At 35.9% G+C, this 16782-nt stretch overlaps 1 protein-coding gene across 3 annotated transcripts in view; it reads right to left on the bottom strand.

The window, feature by feature from the left end:
- Positions 1-16782, bottom strand: part of SCML2 (Scm polycomb group protein like 2) — a 71277-nt gene that overhangs the window by 38241 nt on the left and 16254 nt on the right. For all 3 annotated transcript variants that reach the window (XM_045856146.1, XM_045856148.1, XM_045856147.1), the window contains 4 exons: positions 16458-16523; positions 11906-11976; positions 10837-11071; positions 7035-7123 (listed from right to left, as the gene is read on the bottom strand). In XM_045856146.1, the coding sequence (XP_045712102.1) occupies positions 7035-7123; positions 10837-11071; positions 11906-11976; positions 16458-16523 (461 nt within the window). The remainder of the gene's footprint in view (positions 1-7034; positions 7124-10836; positions 11072-11905; positions 11977-16457; positions 16524-16782) is intronic.

Raw genomic sequence — 16782 nt, 5'->3', positions numbered from 1 at the left:
AATTATTAGCCCTCAAAGTCCTTTTAATTACATATTCTTAATTTGATTCTTTAAAAACACCCTGAAAGTAAGCAGAGAAAAAGGTAGCTTGACCAAATATCAAAGTATTTAATAACTAAATAGCTGGCAAGAAACAGAGTTGTACACTGACACTAAAGATCAATTGTCTGTTACCACATACGGGGGAAAAGGATAACCTTGGTAGTTGGTAAATTTGTGCTAGACATTCCCAGAATGCAGAAAACATTCAAGGCACACACAAGCATCCCAGGACTTTAAACTGTCATATGACAGAGTAAGACTTTCTGTAGCAAGGCAAACCAAATTCAAATGGCAACATACACTTTTCTGCTACTGATTCTCTAAAGATTTTCATACTGTTCATTATTTCCTCTAAATTTCATGAATTTACTTATTTATCAAATTTACTTACATCAGTATAACTATGCACACACATTTTAACAGAAACTCTGAAAGAAAACAAATCTTTCTTTTAAAAAAACAAAGAAACTGCTCTTTTTTAATAACATAGTATATGAAAGGGCTTTATCTTAAAATAAGCTACCTCCAGATTTAGATAATTGGCAAAATGATTCCCTCTGCTGTCCACAAAAGGCAATGATATTTATAGCATTATATCAAAGCATATATCAAAAGATATACCATTTATATCAAAGCAACTTTAGTTACTTTTAAAAGTTTTTAAAGAATACAGTTTGTCAACATCAGTTCTTGAGTGACTTCCTAAACATAAAGATATAATTTGCAAAAGCAATAGTAAAATAAACAAGGGATCATTGTTTTTTTCTTTTACTGTGAGAAAAAAAAATGATTCTGTTCTAGAAGGTGACAAGTAAAGCATGCTCTTTTAATGTCCCCTCCTCACTTACCTATAATGTTTCTACTTAAAGGATATTTCTTCCCAAATCCCACCAACTCAGAAGCCAATTATCTGCATTACTCCTCTGCCTGAAATATACTTACCCTTGCAACCGCATGGTTCATTCTCTTCCTTTCCTCAGATCTTCACTCAAATGGCATCTTTGCAGCAAGACCTTCCTGACTAACCTATCCAAAATGTTGCCCTATCTTCTCCTTAGCATATATAGCTATGAAACACAATATACACATACTTTATTTATTTAGCATAGTTTACTATGCACTTCCCCAGCTAGAAGGTAAGATCCATAAGAGGGTTTTTTACTGTTTTTGTTTACAACTATATTCCCAGAGTCTACATCTGACCACAAACTCCTGTCCCTAACTTCTACTTCCTTACTTTTTACTCAACTACTTCTTTGACATCATCAAGAATTCTAGTCCTTTAACCTTCATTATTCATGTATAAATATTTACTGAGTGGCTACTACATGCCACACACTGTGAAGGTATTTGATACATATTAACTAGCAAAAGAGACAAAAACCCCATCCTTGTGCTGTTCACACACTAGTGGAGAAAGATGAGAAACACGATAAAATAAGTAAAATATATTCTATGTTAGAAATAAATGCTATACACACACAAAAGAGAGTAGAGAAGAGTAAGGGAGATCCAAAGAACATTGTAGGAGAGGGGTTGTGCAATTTTAAATAAGGTAATCAGGACAACCCTCAGACAGAAGGTGATAGTGAGCAGAAACCTGAAACAGGTGATTATTAACCATGCAGTTATCTAGAGAAGAATGTTCTAGGTAGAAAGAACAGCCAGGGCCTAAAGCAGGAGATATATCTGAAATGTTCAAAAACAACAAGGAAGCAACTATGGCTAAAATGTAGTAGGCAAATATGAGAGCAGTAGGAAATGAGGTCAGAGAGAGAATGAAGGTTCATATCATGTAGATTTGTGGAGGCCACTATAAGTATTTTGGCTTTATCTTGGAGTAAAATGGGGATCCCCTGGACGGTTTTGAGCAAAGAACTGATATAATCTCACCTTTGTTTTAAAAGAAATACTCTGGTTGCTGTGTTGACTACAGAATGCAAGGTTATAAAGAGACCACTGAGGAGGCTCCTGCAGTAATCCAGGTGAGAGATAAAGGTAGCTTGTACCAGTCTGATAGCAATGGAGATGTCAAGAAGTGATTGGATTTTGAATACATCTTGAAGGCAGAGCCAAATAGGATTTCCTTATGGAATGGATATAGTGTGTGAAAGAAATAATCACCATGGTTTCTGGTCCGAGGAACTAGAAGGATAGCTGCCACCCCCAAGATGGAAAAGACTGGAAGAGGAGCATTTTGAAATGTCGACTACATTTCAAAATGTAGTCAACATCCAAGTGGGGATGTAGTGTAGGTAGGCTAGATATACAAGTCTGAGTTGGGAGCAAAAGGTCTGGGTTGGAAACACGAATTTGAAAATCATCTGCATATCAACTGTATTTAAAGCCAGAAATTAGATTTGATCACCAGGAACTTAATATTAAGATCAGAGTTTCTCAGCCTTGACACTATGGCCACTTGGAGCCAGAATATTCTGTTGTTGGGGCTGTTCTATGCATTGTAGGATGTTAGGCAGCATCCCTGGTCTCTATCCACTGGATGTTGGTCACACCACCCCTCCCCACGCCTATACACAGTTATAACAACCCAAACTATCCCCAGATATTGCCAAATGTCTCCTGAGGGCAAATCATTCCCCTTCCCTGTTGAGAACCACTGATACAAGAAGAGGACCAAACATTCTAACATTTTATCATACCTTTTGAAGTCCAGGTTAAGAGCATCATGTCACTGGTTTCTTCCCAACATCCAAAACAAACTTATCCCCTTATGCTTGTTCTATTATCTCCAAATCTTAGTTCAATATCATAATCCACCTTACCTACATATATTTAGTTGTTGACCACACCTGGAGAAAAGTCTCACATGCTTATTACATGTAGTGCTATACATATTTAGTCTTCATCTTTAGCTGAACCCTCCAAACTACTGTCATTTGTCCCTAAACCATTACCTCTCCTATCCCATATAGAAGCCATTTCAAATCTTTGCCATTCACCTTAAGACTAATAATATATCCTCATTATATGTTTATTATTTTATTTTTTAACTGACATTAACAACCAGAGAAGAAGCTCTCTGCCTCAGTAGTATTAGAACACAGTAGATATTCAGTCTATGTATGAATCCTCTCCTCCAGCCTTTGGCAGTTTCCCATTTCACAGAATAGTAAATTGAGGCCATCAGCAATGGCTCTATCAATATTCTGACCCACAATTACAATATAACTATATCTGAGGACACAGTTCAGTTGGTCTTTAGTTCTTGCTCATGTAACTGATGAGCTTCCTAGCTACCAAATAATAAAGAATCAGCTTTCCTCTTAACTGACCTCTATTAAGTACCTACTATGAGTACTTATACATTGTAAAGGTGAGTGGGTATTTCTCAAGGTTCTAACATTGACAGTCCTCTCTTCTCCTATACATTCTGAACTAGCTCATTCATGCTCAAGGCTTCCACCACTACCATTTAAACTAAAAACTCCCAAATGCATGTACTCAAACAAAATCTTGTTTCTAACTTCTAAACACTTTACTTCCAAGAGTCTGGTGGTAGTAATCCTTCCTCAAATTTCCCAGAAGCACCCCAACATATCCCAAACAAAACCCATCTTCTTCCTCTATATGTATTCATCTTTCTGTGCTTCCTAACCTTTTTTCATTCATTTAGCAAAATAAGTATGAACTAAGACCAATGATAGGCACAGAGAATACAAAAACATGTTAACTGTTCAAGAGGAACTTAGTGTAGGAAGCAAGAGACAGTGAAAATAATAATATAACCCAATATCTATAAAGATTGAGATATGTAAAAACAGTGCTACAGAAGAGTTGCTACAGAAGAGTAAGACTGAAGAGGGGGAATTAGGGAAAGTATTTTGGAGGATTTACTACCAGACTTCAATCTTAAAAGAAAAAATGGGAGTTAATCAGAGATAACAAGCTCTAAAAAGAAACATGACATCAACAGTTTTATTACAAGCAATTTAGAATATAAAATCCAAAGCAAGAAGTAGCAGCCATAAACCAGATCATATGATACCTCAAAGGCCATATTAACAAAGGTACTTCATCCTGAGTGCAACTGGGAACTTCAAAAGAGTTTTGAGCAGGGAATGATGTGGTAAAGCTTCTGTGTCAGGTATTTCTAGCAGTTGTATGGAAAGGTGAAGATCAGAGGCAGTTATATGACTAAACAGCCCAGCAAAGAGGAAAACTTGTACCAGGGGCAATGGTAGTTAAGGTTAGAAGGAAGAGGCACAACAAAGAAATAATTAGGAAGCTAAATGGGCGGGCCTTTATATTGGCTATCCAGAGGCCAGTGTCAAGAAGGAGTGAGGATAGCTCCTGGCCAAGTTTCAAGCTTGGCTGAAAAAAAGCACCCACAAATCAGTAAGAGTAAGAAGAGAAATTCAATAGAAAAACAGGATAAAGCAATAATCAGGCAATTCACAAAAGAATAAAAGACCATTAAACACATTTTAAAAGCTCAAGTTCAGTAGTAATCAGCTCAATGAAAATTACAGTGAAGGGATACCATCCCTGTCCCTGCCTTCCAAAAATAATTCACAAAACTTTAAAAGATTGATAATATTCAGTATTAGTGAATGTGTGGGAATACAAACATACCTATACACTAGTAGGGGAGCACAGCTTGGCATATGCTTTTGGAATGCAATTTAACAGTATGTATCAATACTTAAAGCATATATTCCCCTTGAAGCAGCAATTCTACTTCCAAGAACATAGTTGTTCACACTTACATAAAAAGCCCTATGTAAGAATGCTCACTGTAGATGATTTAAACAGGAATATGGAGAGAACCCAAGCATCCATCTTTAGGCAGTAGTTAAATCAATTATGGTTTTGTGGTATAACCATACCACAAAAGAGTACAATACAACCTGAAATACAAATAAATTGAAATGGAAAGATTTCCGATATACATAATTTAGGGGAAAAACTAAATCACAGAACATTATACACAATATATTACAATTTATGTTTAAAAAAATAAAGCCCACTTATGTTTGTGAATGCACAAAAAAAAGTCTGGAAAAACACAAATAAAACTTCAATTTGGAGAGAATAGTAGAATAGAGGAATAGAAAAGATAAAGGGATATTCATTCATCACTCTAGCTAAGTACATAGTTTGATAATGTGTATGACATGTGGCTTGTGACTACATGATAAAACAATGATAAGTAAAATAAATTCAATGGCTTTTCTAAAGCCATAGCCTAAGCTAATAGGTGTTTAATAAAAACTACTGCTAAACATTTCCTATTATTAGCTATTTTCACATATGCTTTACATATTACCCAAAGGGATTGCATTTGCCTGTTCCTTGCTGGTAGGACAGCCTACTTTTAGCATTCATGCTGCTCAAAACTGCACTCAAAGAATTTTTTTTTTGCAATGCAGGAGTCACATTAATTGGTGTGTCTGTCACATCCTTATGTCCTTAATCTTCTTCAAAAGTCTTTAAGAACTATAATATATGTGTATCATTCCTAATATAAATAGTTGTAATAAAATTTTAGTGACTGAACCCTGGCCAGTGTGGCTCAGTTGGTTGAAGTGTCATCTGGTAACCAAAAGGTTGAAGGTCTGATTCCTGGTCAGGTTGCATGCCTGGGTTGTGAGTTCAATCCTGGTTTGGGCACATACAATCCCTGGTTCAGGTGTGGAAGAAAGAGGGTACTTTGCACTGTTGGTGGGAATGAAGACTAGTGCAGCAACTGTGGAAAGCAGTGTGGAGATACCTCAAAAATTAAAAATGGATCTGCCCTTTGACCTAGCGATCCCATATCTGGGAATATACCCAAAGAAATCCAAAACACTAATCTGAAAAAACGTAAGTACCCCTATGTTCACTGCAGTGTATTTACAACCAACAAGATTTGGAAGTAGCCCAAGTGTCCATCAGTAGATGAATGGCTAAAACAAGTATGGGACTTTTACACAACAGAATACTACTTGGCTATGAAAAAAGAAACTTTTACCCTTTGTTGACAGCATGGATGGACCTAGAGAACATTATGCTAAGTGAAATATACGAGTCAGAGAAAAACAAGTACTGTATGATTTCACTCATATGTAGACTAATGAACAAACTGAACTAACAGGAAAAACAGAGATAGACTCATAGATAGAAAGTAGGATGACAGCTATGGGGAGCATGGATAGCGGGTGGAGGGATTACACAAAAAAGGAAAAAGGACTCATGGACATGGACAACAGAGTCGTGACTTCCAGGCAGATAAACGGTAATGGAAAAAGACAAGAAAGAAAAGGAAGGGAGGGAGGAAAAGAGGGAAAGAGGGTACTAATTCATTTTGACTAGTGGATGATTATAATTGATCTTTATGAGTTGCTTTTATGGGCTGAATTGTGTGCTCCCACCAACCACAAGCCAAGGAGAGAGGCCTCAAAGAAATCAAGCCTGATGACACCTTGATCTCAGACTTTTAGCCTCCAGAGCTTTGAGAAAATAAATTTCTGTTGTTTAAGCTAGTGTTATGGACTTACTATGTCTTCCCAAAATTCACAAATTGAAGTCTTAACCCCCAATGTGACTATTTAGGGATACAGCTTTTAAGAAGGTGATAAAAGTTTAAGTGAGGTCATAGGTTAGGGCCATAATCCAATAGGACTGTTGTTCTTATAGGAAAAGGAAGAGAAACCAGAGATTCCTCTCCCTCTGTGAGGCCATGTGAAAACACAGAGAAAAGGCAGCCATCTATAAACAGAGGAGAGAGTCTTCACTACAAACCAACCCTGATGGCACTTTAATGTTGCACTTCTGGCCTCCAGAAGTGTGAAAAAATTAATTTCTTTGCTTAAGCCACCCAGTCTGTGGTATTTTGTTATGTCAGCCTAGTGGACTAATATACTTTCCATCTCAGTAATTCAAAAAGCATTTTTGCTTTCTCATGTCAGAGAAGACACAGTATTTAAGTGCTCCCACTAAAAAAATAAAACCATAGCCCAACTGATGGGATATCTTTATAAATCCTTTCTTACCTCCTTGAAGAATCTTGCAGGTGCCATTTCAGCTCCATCCAGTGTTCTCAAGAGGAACATTGGCCAAGATGATGTATTCATCTGGTACCCTATTTAAAAAATTAAATCAGATATCATGAAAAAGTCTCCCTATGACAGTAAAGCAAGTTGGTATTAAAAATAGCTTTCATTTACTATTCTCCAGAGAATGACTTTCTTATTGAGGAACTCAGGAAATGGGCAAGAGGAGCAGTTGCACTCTCCAATCTATGCTACTGTACCCACTGTATTATTCAGCAACAATGCTACAGTAGAGGTAGAAACTCCCACTTTAGAGAAGCCACTAGCTAAAGTTGACCAACATACACATATGTGTTAGGAATGGGCCATAACACTCAGGTGATCCAAGTGAGAACCCAAGAAAGCTTCAATTTCCCACCAACAGCCATATAAGCAGGACAAAGGCTGCAAAAGACTTCCAGCCCCTCTTTTTCCCCTGCCTTATTCCCTTTCAGAAAAGGATAGTTTTCTGTCAAACTTAGCAGATGTACACTAAGGATGGTGCACTTCACTGTATGCAAATTTCACCTAAAAAACTGCAAATAAACACTGAACCCTAAATAATCTATATGCTACAGTATTCAGAAAAAATGTACTGATGTCAATTACTTACTCTGAAATGCATTTAAAAATAAGATGGATTTAAAAATTCATAGACAGGCAAATAGATAAGTGATATAGCAAGTATAATAAAATGACAATGGTAGAACCTAGGTAGTGGGTATGTAGGTGCTCATTGTAAAATTTGTTCACCTTATGTTTGCAATTTTTCATACAATATATTGGAGAAAAATACAGGTCTCACTTTAGCAATCTTTATACACACTAAACATTATCTTCTCTTAGAATTTGTATCAGATGCTATAAAAATAAACTCAACAGGTTCTTTTCTAGAAATCTTATAATAAATGCTGACTATCGCAACCTCTAGGAACAAGGTTCTGCTAACTTTACTGCTTTCTGGGGGTAATCTGTTTCATGCACTTGCCTGCCTTGATGCCAGAATTAGAAAGAACTTGGCATGTATCCCTGATGGATACATGCATTAAGATAGGGAGGAACATGAATTCCTAGGAACAGGTCCATCAACAGGATAAAGTATGCAAAAAAATCCAGACAGTTATCCTATAATAATACTGTACCAAACCCCCAATGTGATTAGGGAAATAATTGTTGATAGGAAAAAAGGGGGTTCAGAGGTTAGGATTTGTTACATACTCCTTATAATAAGTCAATATTATTAATGATATCTAATAAAGTTATCCACAGCATAGATTTTCCACACTGTGGTCAAAATATTGCATAAGAATCATTCTCTGATCCTTATTCTATTCTCTTGACCCCATCTTATCCTATTGTATCATGCATCATGCTTTTTCTGTTTAACATTTTTCTTAATTTTGTAATTTCGTGGTGGTGATACAGGTGTGTTCACTTATAAGCTGTATGCTTATGATTTGTATACTTTTCTGTTTGCATGTTAAAACTTTAAAAAAATCTTTTAAATATAACCTTTAAGATTTAAATAAATAAACCTATTTTAATAGGAAAACTAAATAAGTTGCATTGAATTAAAATGGAAACTAAACTATTCAAAAGTGTCTAATGATCAAATTGGCAAAAATTATGTATTTTTCTATGTACTATAAAAATATATACTAGTCAGCAAATATTGTTAGGTATTTCATATTTTTAGTTAATAAAAAGACTCAAAGTAATTTGAAAGAAGAATAATCACAAATATGGCTCTATGTTTGAAATGCTGGCAATCATAATAGCTGCATTTCCTTTGAACAAAATACAAAACCACATTATCATATTGTAAACTTACAAATAAAATCCAAACAGGAAAGCACTAAGCCTCAGCTTCACACTTAGCACCTCTTACAGAATTCTGTATGATTTCAGAAATGTTATCAAACTAAACAACCAAAAAATGTGAATGATATAAAGCAAAAGCAGTAAACACACCCACCCTAAACCATCTTCTTAGAATAACACATCTCTGATTAGTTTTTAAATACAACCAGAGACACTGAAATTAAGAATAAACTGACAGTTTCCAAAGAGGATGGGGGAGAGGGATAATGGGGATAATAGGGGAAGGGCCATCAAGTAACATGTATAAAGGACACACAGACAAAACCAAAGGGGTAGGTTTGAGGGTGGGAGGCAGGGATGGGTGGGTTGAAAAATGGAGACGACTATACTTGAACAACAATAAATACATACATACATACATACATACATACACACAGTTTAAGCCAAATTAGGAATAATTAACAACTGGAGCAAGAACAGTGTAAAAGATATTGCTAAGAATAGTTATTAATATATCAAACTTTGATTCTCAGAGTAGCTTTTCCTCATTAGAAAATATTTTTTATTGTTGTTTAAGTACTGTTGTCTCCATTTTCATCCCACCACACACCCCCGCCCCACCCATCCTGACCTCCCACCCTTGAACCTACACTCTTTGGCTTTGTCCATGTGTCCTTTATACATTTTCCTTGAGGCTCTCCCCGAATTTTCCCCTATTATCCCTCTACCCCCACTCTGATTACTGTCAATTTGTTCTTTACTTCAATGCCTCTGGTTATATTTTGCTTGCTTTTTTGTTTCATTGATTAGGTTCCACCCAGCAATACCACTGCTGGGATTACACCCTAAGAATCCTGAAACATCAATTCAAAAGAACCTATGCACCCCAATGTTCATAGCAGCACAATTTACAATAGCCAAGTGCTGGAAGCAACCTAGGTACCCACCAGTAAATGAGAGGATAAAAAAACTATGGTACATTTACACAATGGAATACTATGCAGCAGAAAGAAAGGAGATCCCACCCTTCATGACAATATGGATGGAACTGGAGAGCATCATGCTAAGTGAAATAAGCCAGGTGGTGAAAGACAAATACCATATGATCTCACCTATAAGTGGAACCTAATCAGGAATTTTTCACTAGTAGGAAACAAAAAAATCCATTTTCCCATTGTGCTTTATAATAGGGAATTTTCATTTTCAACACTGTAAAGAAACAAATAAAAACTAAAACCCACCACTCACTCAGAATGTAGAAGTGATAAAATAAATGAAATCACTGATTGCCTATAAAATATCATGGTACACATAAGTAGTAAAAAACAAAATTTTTGCCCAACATTAGAGTCACATACTATTTACCTTTTTAAAACTTGGTCAAAATAGAGAGCTCTGTAATTAAAAGCCTTTGCTGGTAAGTTCCATCCATCTCCTGCTTTTCAAAGACCTAAAGGTACTGACTCCTACCCATCACACCGTGGTTTCCTCCCACTATAGTGGAATTCCCAAGTTTGCATCTGAAGCCCGGATGTGAATCCCCTATGTTTACCCCAATGCTGAAAATGCTGAATGGCTCCGTGGACAATATTGAGAAAGGAAGTGACTTGTATCAAATGCTACAAATGACTTCCCCAGAAGGGTTTCTGAATCTGCACATTTAACCTAGTAGAGCAGTTTTTGACATCTGAAGTTTGAAGACAGCATGAGTCTTTCCCTGGAGTGGGAAGCCTTTAGCACACATATGCCAAATGGGTAGTGAGTGAAACCCTCTAACATATGGTACTGATGAGTTCCTCTCTCATAGATTCTCCACAGTAACCACCTAACCATCTATTTGCAAGAATGCCTAGGAGAACATATTTTTAAAGGCCATTAAAACTATTTCTACTGAATATTACATTAGTAAGAATATGTTCTTTTAAAAACTGTTTATCCTTACCCAGTGGAGGCTGAAGTAAGTCCCCTTGCTTTTCACATGTCCCAACAGGCTGTATGTCTGCAGAATCAACGAGTCTCCAAAAATCATTTTTGTCATCACTACCATCAAGGCGTAAACACAGTCTAGCACCACTAACTCCAATGATCGTGGCAATACATGTCGAAGTTACATTGCGAGGGTCACGGGCTTCCAATTTCATACCAATTTCGAAGTTATTAGTTGGTGGAATCTTGGACTACATATATACATATAGATGTGCACACACATACACACAAATACAATTTGTTAAAATACATCAACTATGAAAAAAAGAAATGATCAGTTATGTTACCAGAATACTTAAGGAGCATTTTAAGTAACAGTTACAATAAATGGTGAGCAAAGTTAAGAACTACTAAAGGTCAAGAAAAAGATCTCCAAACCCTGTCCTTGGCTTGACGTGCAGCATAAAAACACTGCCAACTGCTGGTCTCAATCATTTGCCCACTTCCAGGTAGCCCAAATACGGCCTCTAAAATGCACCCCAAGTGGCTTTCTAAAAATCTGATTAGGCCACTCCCCTTGAAATAAACCAACTGGTAGCTCACCACAGCTTAAGATAAGTCCAAGTGCTCAGTACAGTTTAAAAGCCCCCAAACCTTTAACCTCATTCCTATACCATCACCCCTACCCACTTTGTGCTCCAGCCACCCTATGCCATCTATCACACTCAGGTTCTTTTACACCCAAGTGCCTTTGTTTTGGATGTTCTCTCTACCTGGGACATTCTTCCCCTCATTCCAACCATCTCAGATAGCACCTCTCCTATGAGCCCTCCCAATACACTTCTCATAATTAACTATTTACATGCCTGTCTTTCCCTCCAGATGGGCCCTCGGTCATAAGGGCTTAGTATACCTGACATTAAGTAAATTTTTAATGAATGCAAAGAGACCATATGGATCTTAAATCACACTACCACAATCCCACCATCTCCTCATACCACCTGAATCTAACAATCACACAGATACCCTTCAATAAGTTAATATTTTACATTAATATATTCAACAACTGCAGATTTTTGGCATACCTGTCTGAAATACTCTGCAGGAGCACTTACAGATCCAGTCTCTTCCAGGTAGCTGTCCCAATGGAAACCATCTGGAAATAAATGTATAAAATAATTTATATATATAATATTTATATTACATATGAATTTATATTTATATATAATATTTATATAATTAATTTATATATATAAGTAAAATATCTATACTAACTTTCAGGAATAAAATGGGTTTTAGTTCCATATCTATATAAGTAAAATATCTATATTAATTTTCAGGAATAAAATGGGTTTTAGTTCCATATCCCTTAAAAAATATTTCCTAAGAGCAGATTCAAACTCCCTGATCTATATTTAATTACCAGCACAGAAATAAAAATTAAGACAACTTCCTGATAATAACAGCTGATATAAATTACAAGCCAGATCTTCTCAATGTAATGAGGACTACAGCACAGTGATTCTAAAAAATGTGGACTCTAGAAACAACTAAAGGACTTTTTATAGACTAACAGCAAATTCTACTTATCTGTCTCTAAATTTACTCAAGACATGTTTTCAACCATTTCAACCCATTAACATGATGGTGTTTCTTCATTTTTCATGGGGAACTAAAAGTGTTTTGGTGCATGGTCTAACAGAATTTTATGGAAAGAAAAAAATCTGAAGAACCAGAGTTTTTTCTTAGTTGAGTAGTTGATCTCCTCTCAGGTGTTAGAATATGATGGCAGAACAAAACAGTAAACCAGTCACTGGTACAGTCACTGATATGAATTATTTTAACAATCTACTTTTCTACACACTCTTGTGTCCTTTATCTTGCTAGTCTTTATGATATATTACAATGCCAGAGAAAAAGGTCAGAAAGGAGTATTCCACCTGGCTTGAACACTTCAATTCACTGTGCCAGTCAGATGCCAAAGACACTGAGAGAATGACTTAACAACTGTATTCAAGGTACTATTAATTCACACACAGTTTAATTCTCATCAACTATAAGGTTTTTCTACACTCTCATTTAATTTCATCACTATAAAATATTGGTTTAGACATTTCTCCATCCTGGGGGAATTTATGTTACTAACCTGTTATATATCCTTTAAAGGATATAACACTCTTAAACACACACATAAACAAAATGCTGATAAATGTTTAACAACCAGGTTTCCAGAAAATACAAACAGAAAGCCTGACTGGTAGTGTATGCAGATTTCTGTGATGTACATATTACCACTATAACTTAGTGCAAGGTGCCAAGGTGAAGTCACTAACCACAGCGGAAAGAAATGTGCACAATCAACTCTCCCAAGTTGGTGTGAACCAGCTTCAGTATACCAGATATGTGTGTACATTTGTATGTGTACATACACATATTGCATAAGGTATTAAGCATGTCCTACATAACACTGTACATCCTGCATTTGTAACTTAATAAGTCTAAGAGATTGTTCCAATAAAAAAAATACTGTGCTTAAGTCCACTTCCAGATAATGTGAAGTAAGTGCTACCACACTGCTGAAAGGTACAGCAGAATGTTGAGAATATGGGCCCTGGAGTCAAACCTGCTTTCTTCCACTCTGGTCCTGTCTCTTTCTAGCCATGTAACCCTGAACAAGTCATTTCACTTTCTCAGCCTCAGTCCCTTCTCCTATAAAATGAGGAATATAATAAATATGGTACAAGGTATTTTGAGAATTAAGTGAAGTAGCATACATGCAAATCTCTCAATAAATAGTATGTTATTATAAAACTAAATGTCATAGTTGTCCTAAATTTATGAATACTGGATAGTATTTTCAAAAGTGAAAACTGAGGAACATGACTCCAAAATTAAACTGACCAGGATATTTCACTGACCTTCTAAACACTAACTTGACAATCAGGAAACCCAAGATTCTAACTGAAGCTCTACTAACATATGGTCTTGGAGAGCATTAAAACACACACACACACACATCAGTTGAGGGTGGGGGTATCTGGCTAGGAGGTCACTAGGACCTAACATCCCAGGAACAGAGGAGAGTGCAATTTGAAAACAATGGCTGGGAAACGAAAACCATTTCACCATTAAATGTCAAAGAATTCTTCCATAAACTAGTTATATTTGTAAAAATTTTCAATAATTTTTAAAATACTTAATCCATCTCTCTAACATAATTTTTTAAATATCCTATCACAATCTGGGTCTGAATGGACATTAATTTGAGCTAGCAAATCCTTTACACTGTGCACTGTGAAAGATGATCATTTTCTGTTACATCACTAGCTAATGACCATATGTAGGATTTAATCATTGGAGCCTTAATTGTTTTTATCCATAAGGCAAAATTTCTAGTCTGCAAAACTGTTCAGCTTCACTGCCCATGTGCTGAGACTCTACCAATAACATAGGGGGACACACATAGCAACAGGCTTTAGTAATTTAGATTTGACACATCTGCAATACCACAGCTGGAATTCCTGACCAGAAGCCAAAATAATCAAAAAGTCTCAGCCAAGCCTGAGGTCTCAGTCTGCCTCTGCATCTTATCCTTACTGACAAACTGAGGCAGGGTGGGGAGATTCTCTCTCAGTACTTTACTAATAGATTTGCTCATGAGACAGGTGTACTTTTATAACCTTGTGATCCGATTTTTATTTACACATGTCCATGGTTCGAACTTCTTGGTTTGACTTGTACTCTATTCTAGTTCATTATTTGTCCAAACACCTTTTTGCAAACTGAACATAGTCTATATAAGGCCCTTGGTCTTCTTCAGAGTAAATCAGAATCACAGTATCTTCCACCAGTGTGAGGCTTGGGTTCAGATTCTAGTAAAAAAAGATGTGCAAAATATCTGGAGGTAGAAGCTTCTCAGCTGAATGATCACAGTACCCATTACTTCACAGCACTTATCACAACTATAGTTGGGCATTTATTTAATGTCTATCTTGCCTCCTAACCTCAAAGAGGGCAATGATTATGTTTGTCTCATTCATCACTGGATCCCCCCTGAAGGACACCAGTATGTGCCAGGCACTGTCCTAGGTACTAGAGATACAGCAGTTAAAAAACAGATTAAAATCCTGGCTCTCTTGGAGCTTATCTTCTAAAAGTCACTCAATGGTTTCTAAAATGAGATGTTAAAGTCAGGGCCCTAAGAAATATCTGCAGATGTGTGTCAATTTGATTAACTTCATGTTTTAAATCAAAAGTTTGAGAATTCTGAAAAGGTAGTAGTTTCAAGCTTCAAGAATATACATTTTTAAATTTACTTTTATGAAATTTTCAAAATAGGCAACTCTAGAGAGATCAAAAAGTAAGTAAGTGGCTGCCTAGAGCTGGGAAGGCATTAGGGAAAATGGGGAGTAATTGCTAACTGGATATAGGATTTCTTTTTAGGATAAAAATGTTCTAAAATTGATTGTGGTGGTGGTTGCACAACTCTGTAAATATACTGAGAACCACTGATTTGTATACTTTAAATGGGTGAATTGTGTGGTATGTGAATATATCTCAACAAAACTGTTATATTTTAAAATTTTTTGTAGGGATGAGGAAGAACAATCTAAGCTAATAGCCTCCATTTCTTTGGTGGGTTTTAGAGGTTAGAGGGAAGAGCTGAAGAACAAACAAGGCCAGTGGGAAAAATAAGGAAGCAACAAGGGCCCAGCATTGAGAGAGAATGATTCCATGGGGATCATCTCTACAGGCTATAGGCTATCTTCCTGTGGGAACAAAAAGTCATATATGAACTACTACAAGAGTTGGGCTGGCAGGGCAGGTACAACAGAAAGACAAAGGGCAAGAGGTTTGCCTGGAAATCTCTGGTAAACACGAAGTTTGCTACAGTATTTTTTTATTCAGTTTGTGTGTGTGTGTGACTTATCTTTTTCCTTAAGAGCAGGTACAAGTCAGATCCTACCTCCTGAGTCTATGATGCAGTGCTATACACATGCTGTTTACAATAAGGAATTAATTCAGTGTTAATCAAGTTAACATTTACTGAACATTTATGCTATATCTAGGAATTATATTAGGTGTTTAACATTCATTTTTTATTTAAATTCCAAAAATCTCATGAGGTAAGCAGTATTATCCTTGTGCTACAGAGAAGAAAAAAGAAACAATGAGTAATCTGCCCAAGCTCACAAGGCCGGTAAAGAATGTTAGGCCAGGATTCTAGAACAGGTCTGTCAGACCTCGCAATACCTAAGCTTTCATCCGCTTTTATCAACTGTCTTTTGACCATCAAAAAAGGACTTGCAGATTGATTCTAATGTTAGAAGGGTTTTTATTAATAATCAAATTATTTTAAATTGGTAATACATGATAGTTTAATTAGATATATTTAATTTGGCAAAATTTACATTGAAATAAATGGTTATCTTTTCATTTTATCCTATACCAATTTATCTCTAAGTAAAACCAAAGTAAAATTTTCAAAATAAAATACTATTTTTTGACCCTTCTTATTGCTTGGATTTTATATTTACAGGAGTTTGCTGTAAGAGACTATGTTAAAAGCAGTAAGAAGAGTTCATATTAACACTGAGTGAGGAAAAAAGTATTGTACTGAACTACTTTAAAACCTACCACTTTGCACAGATGTGTCTGATTGAGATGTTTCATCTTCAACCTCCTGCTTGATTTTTATTGAACCTAAAAAAAAAAAGAAAATAGTGAGCAATACCAGAAGGCCATAGCAATAGTCTGAAAGTGTAGAAAAACCTAGAAAAACTATAAATTAAAACTATTTTCTGATAGAAACCAGTTTTAATTTTGTAATTAATAGTCTCTTTTTTTTTGCACAGGACTTCACTTTCTAACATACCATGTACCTTATAATTTGCTCATTTATTTTGTTCATTGTATGTCTCACTTAAATGTAAGTTCCAAAGGGGCAGGGATTTATTTATTT

This window comes from Phyllostomus hastatus, unplaced genomic scaffold (assembly GCF_019186645.2).
Source record: "Phyllostomus hastatus isolate PE091 unplaced genomic scaffold, TTU_PhHast_1.1 phas_scaffold_12, whole genome shotgun sequence".
Classification (NCBI taxonomy): Eukaryota; Metazoa; Chordata; class Mammalia; order Chiroptera; family Phyllostomidae; genus Phyllostomus; species Phyllostomus hastatus.
This window is presented reverse-complemented; position numbering and strand designations above follow the sequence as displayed.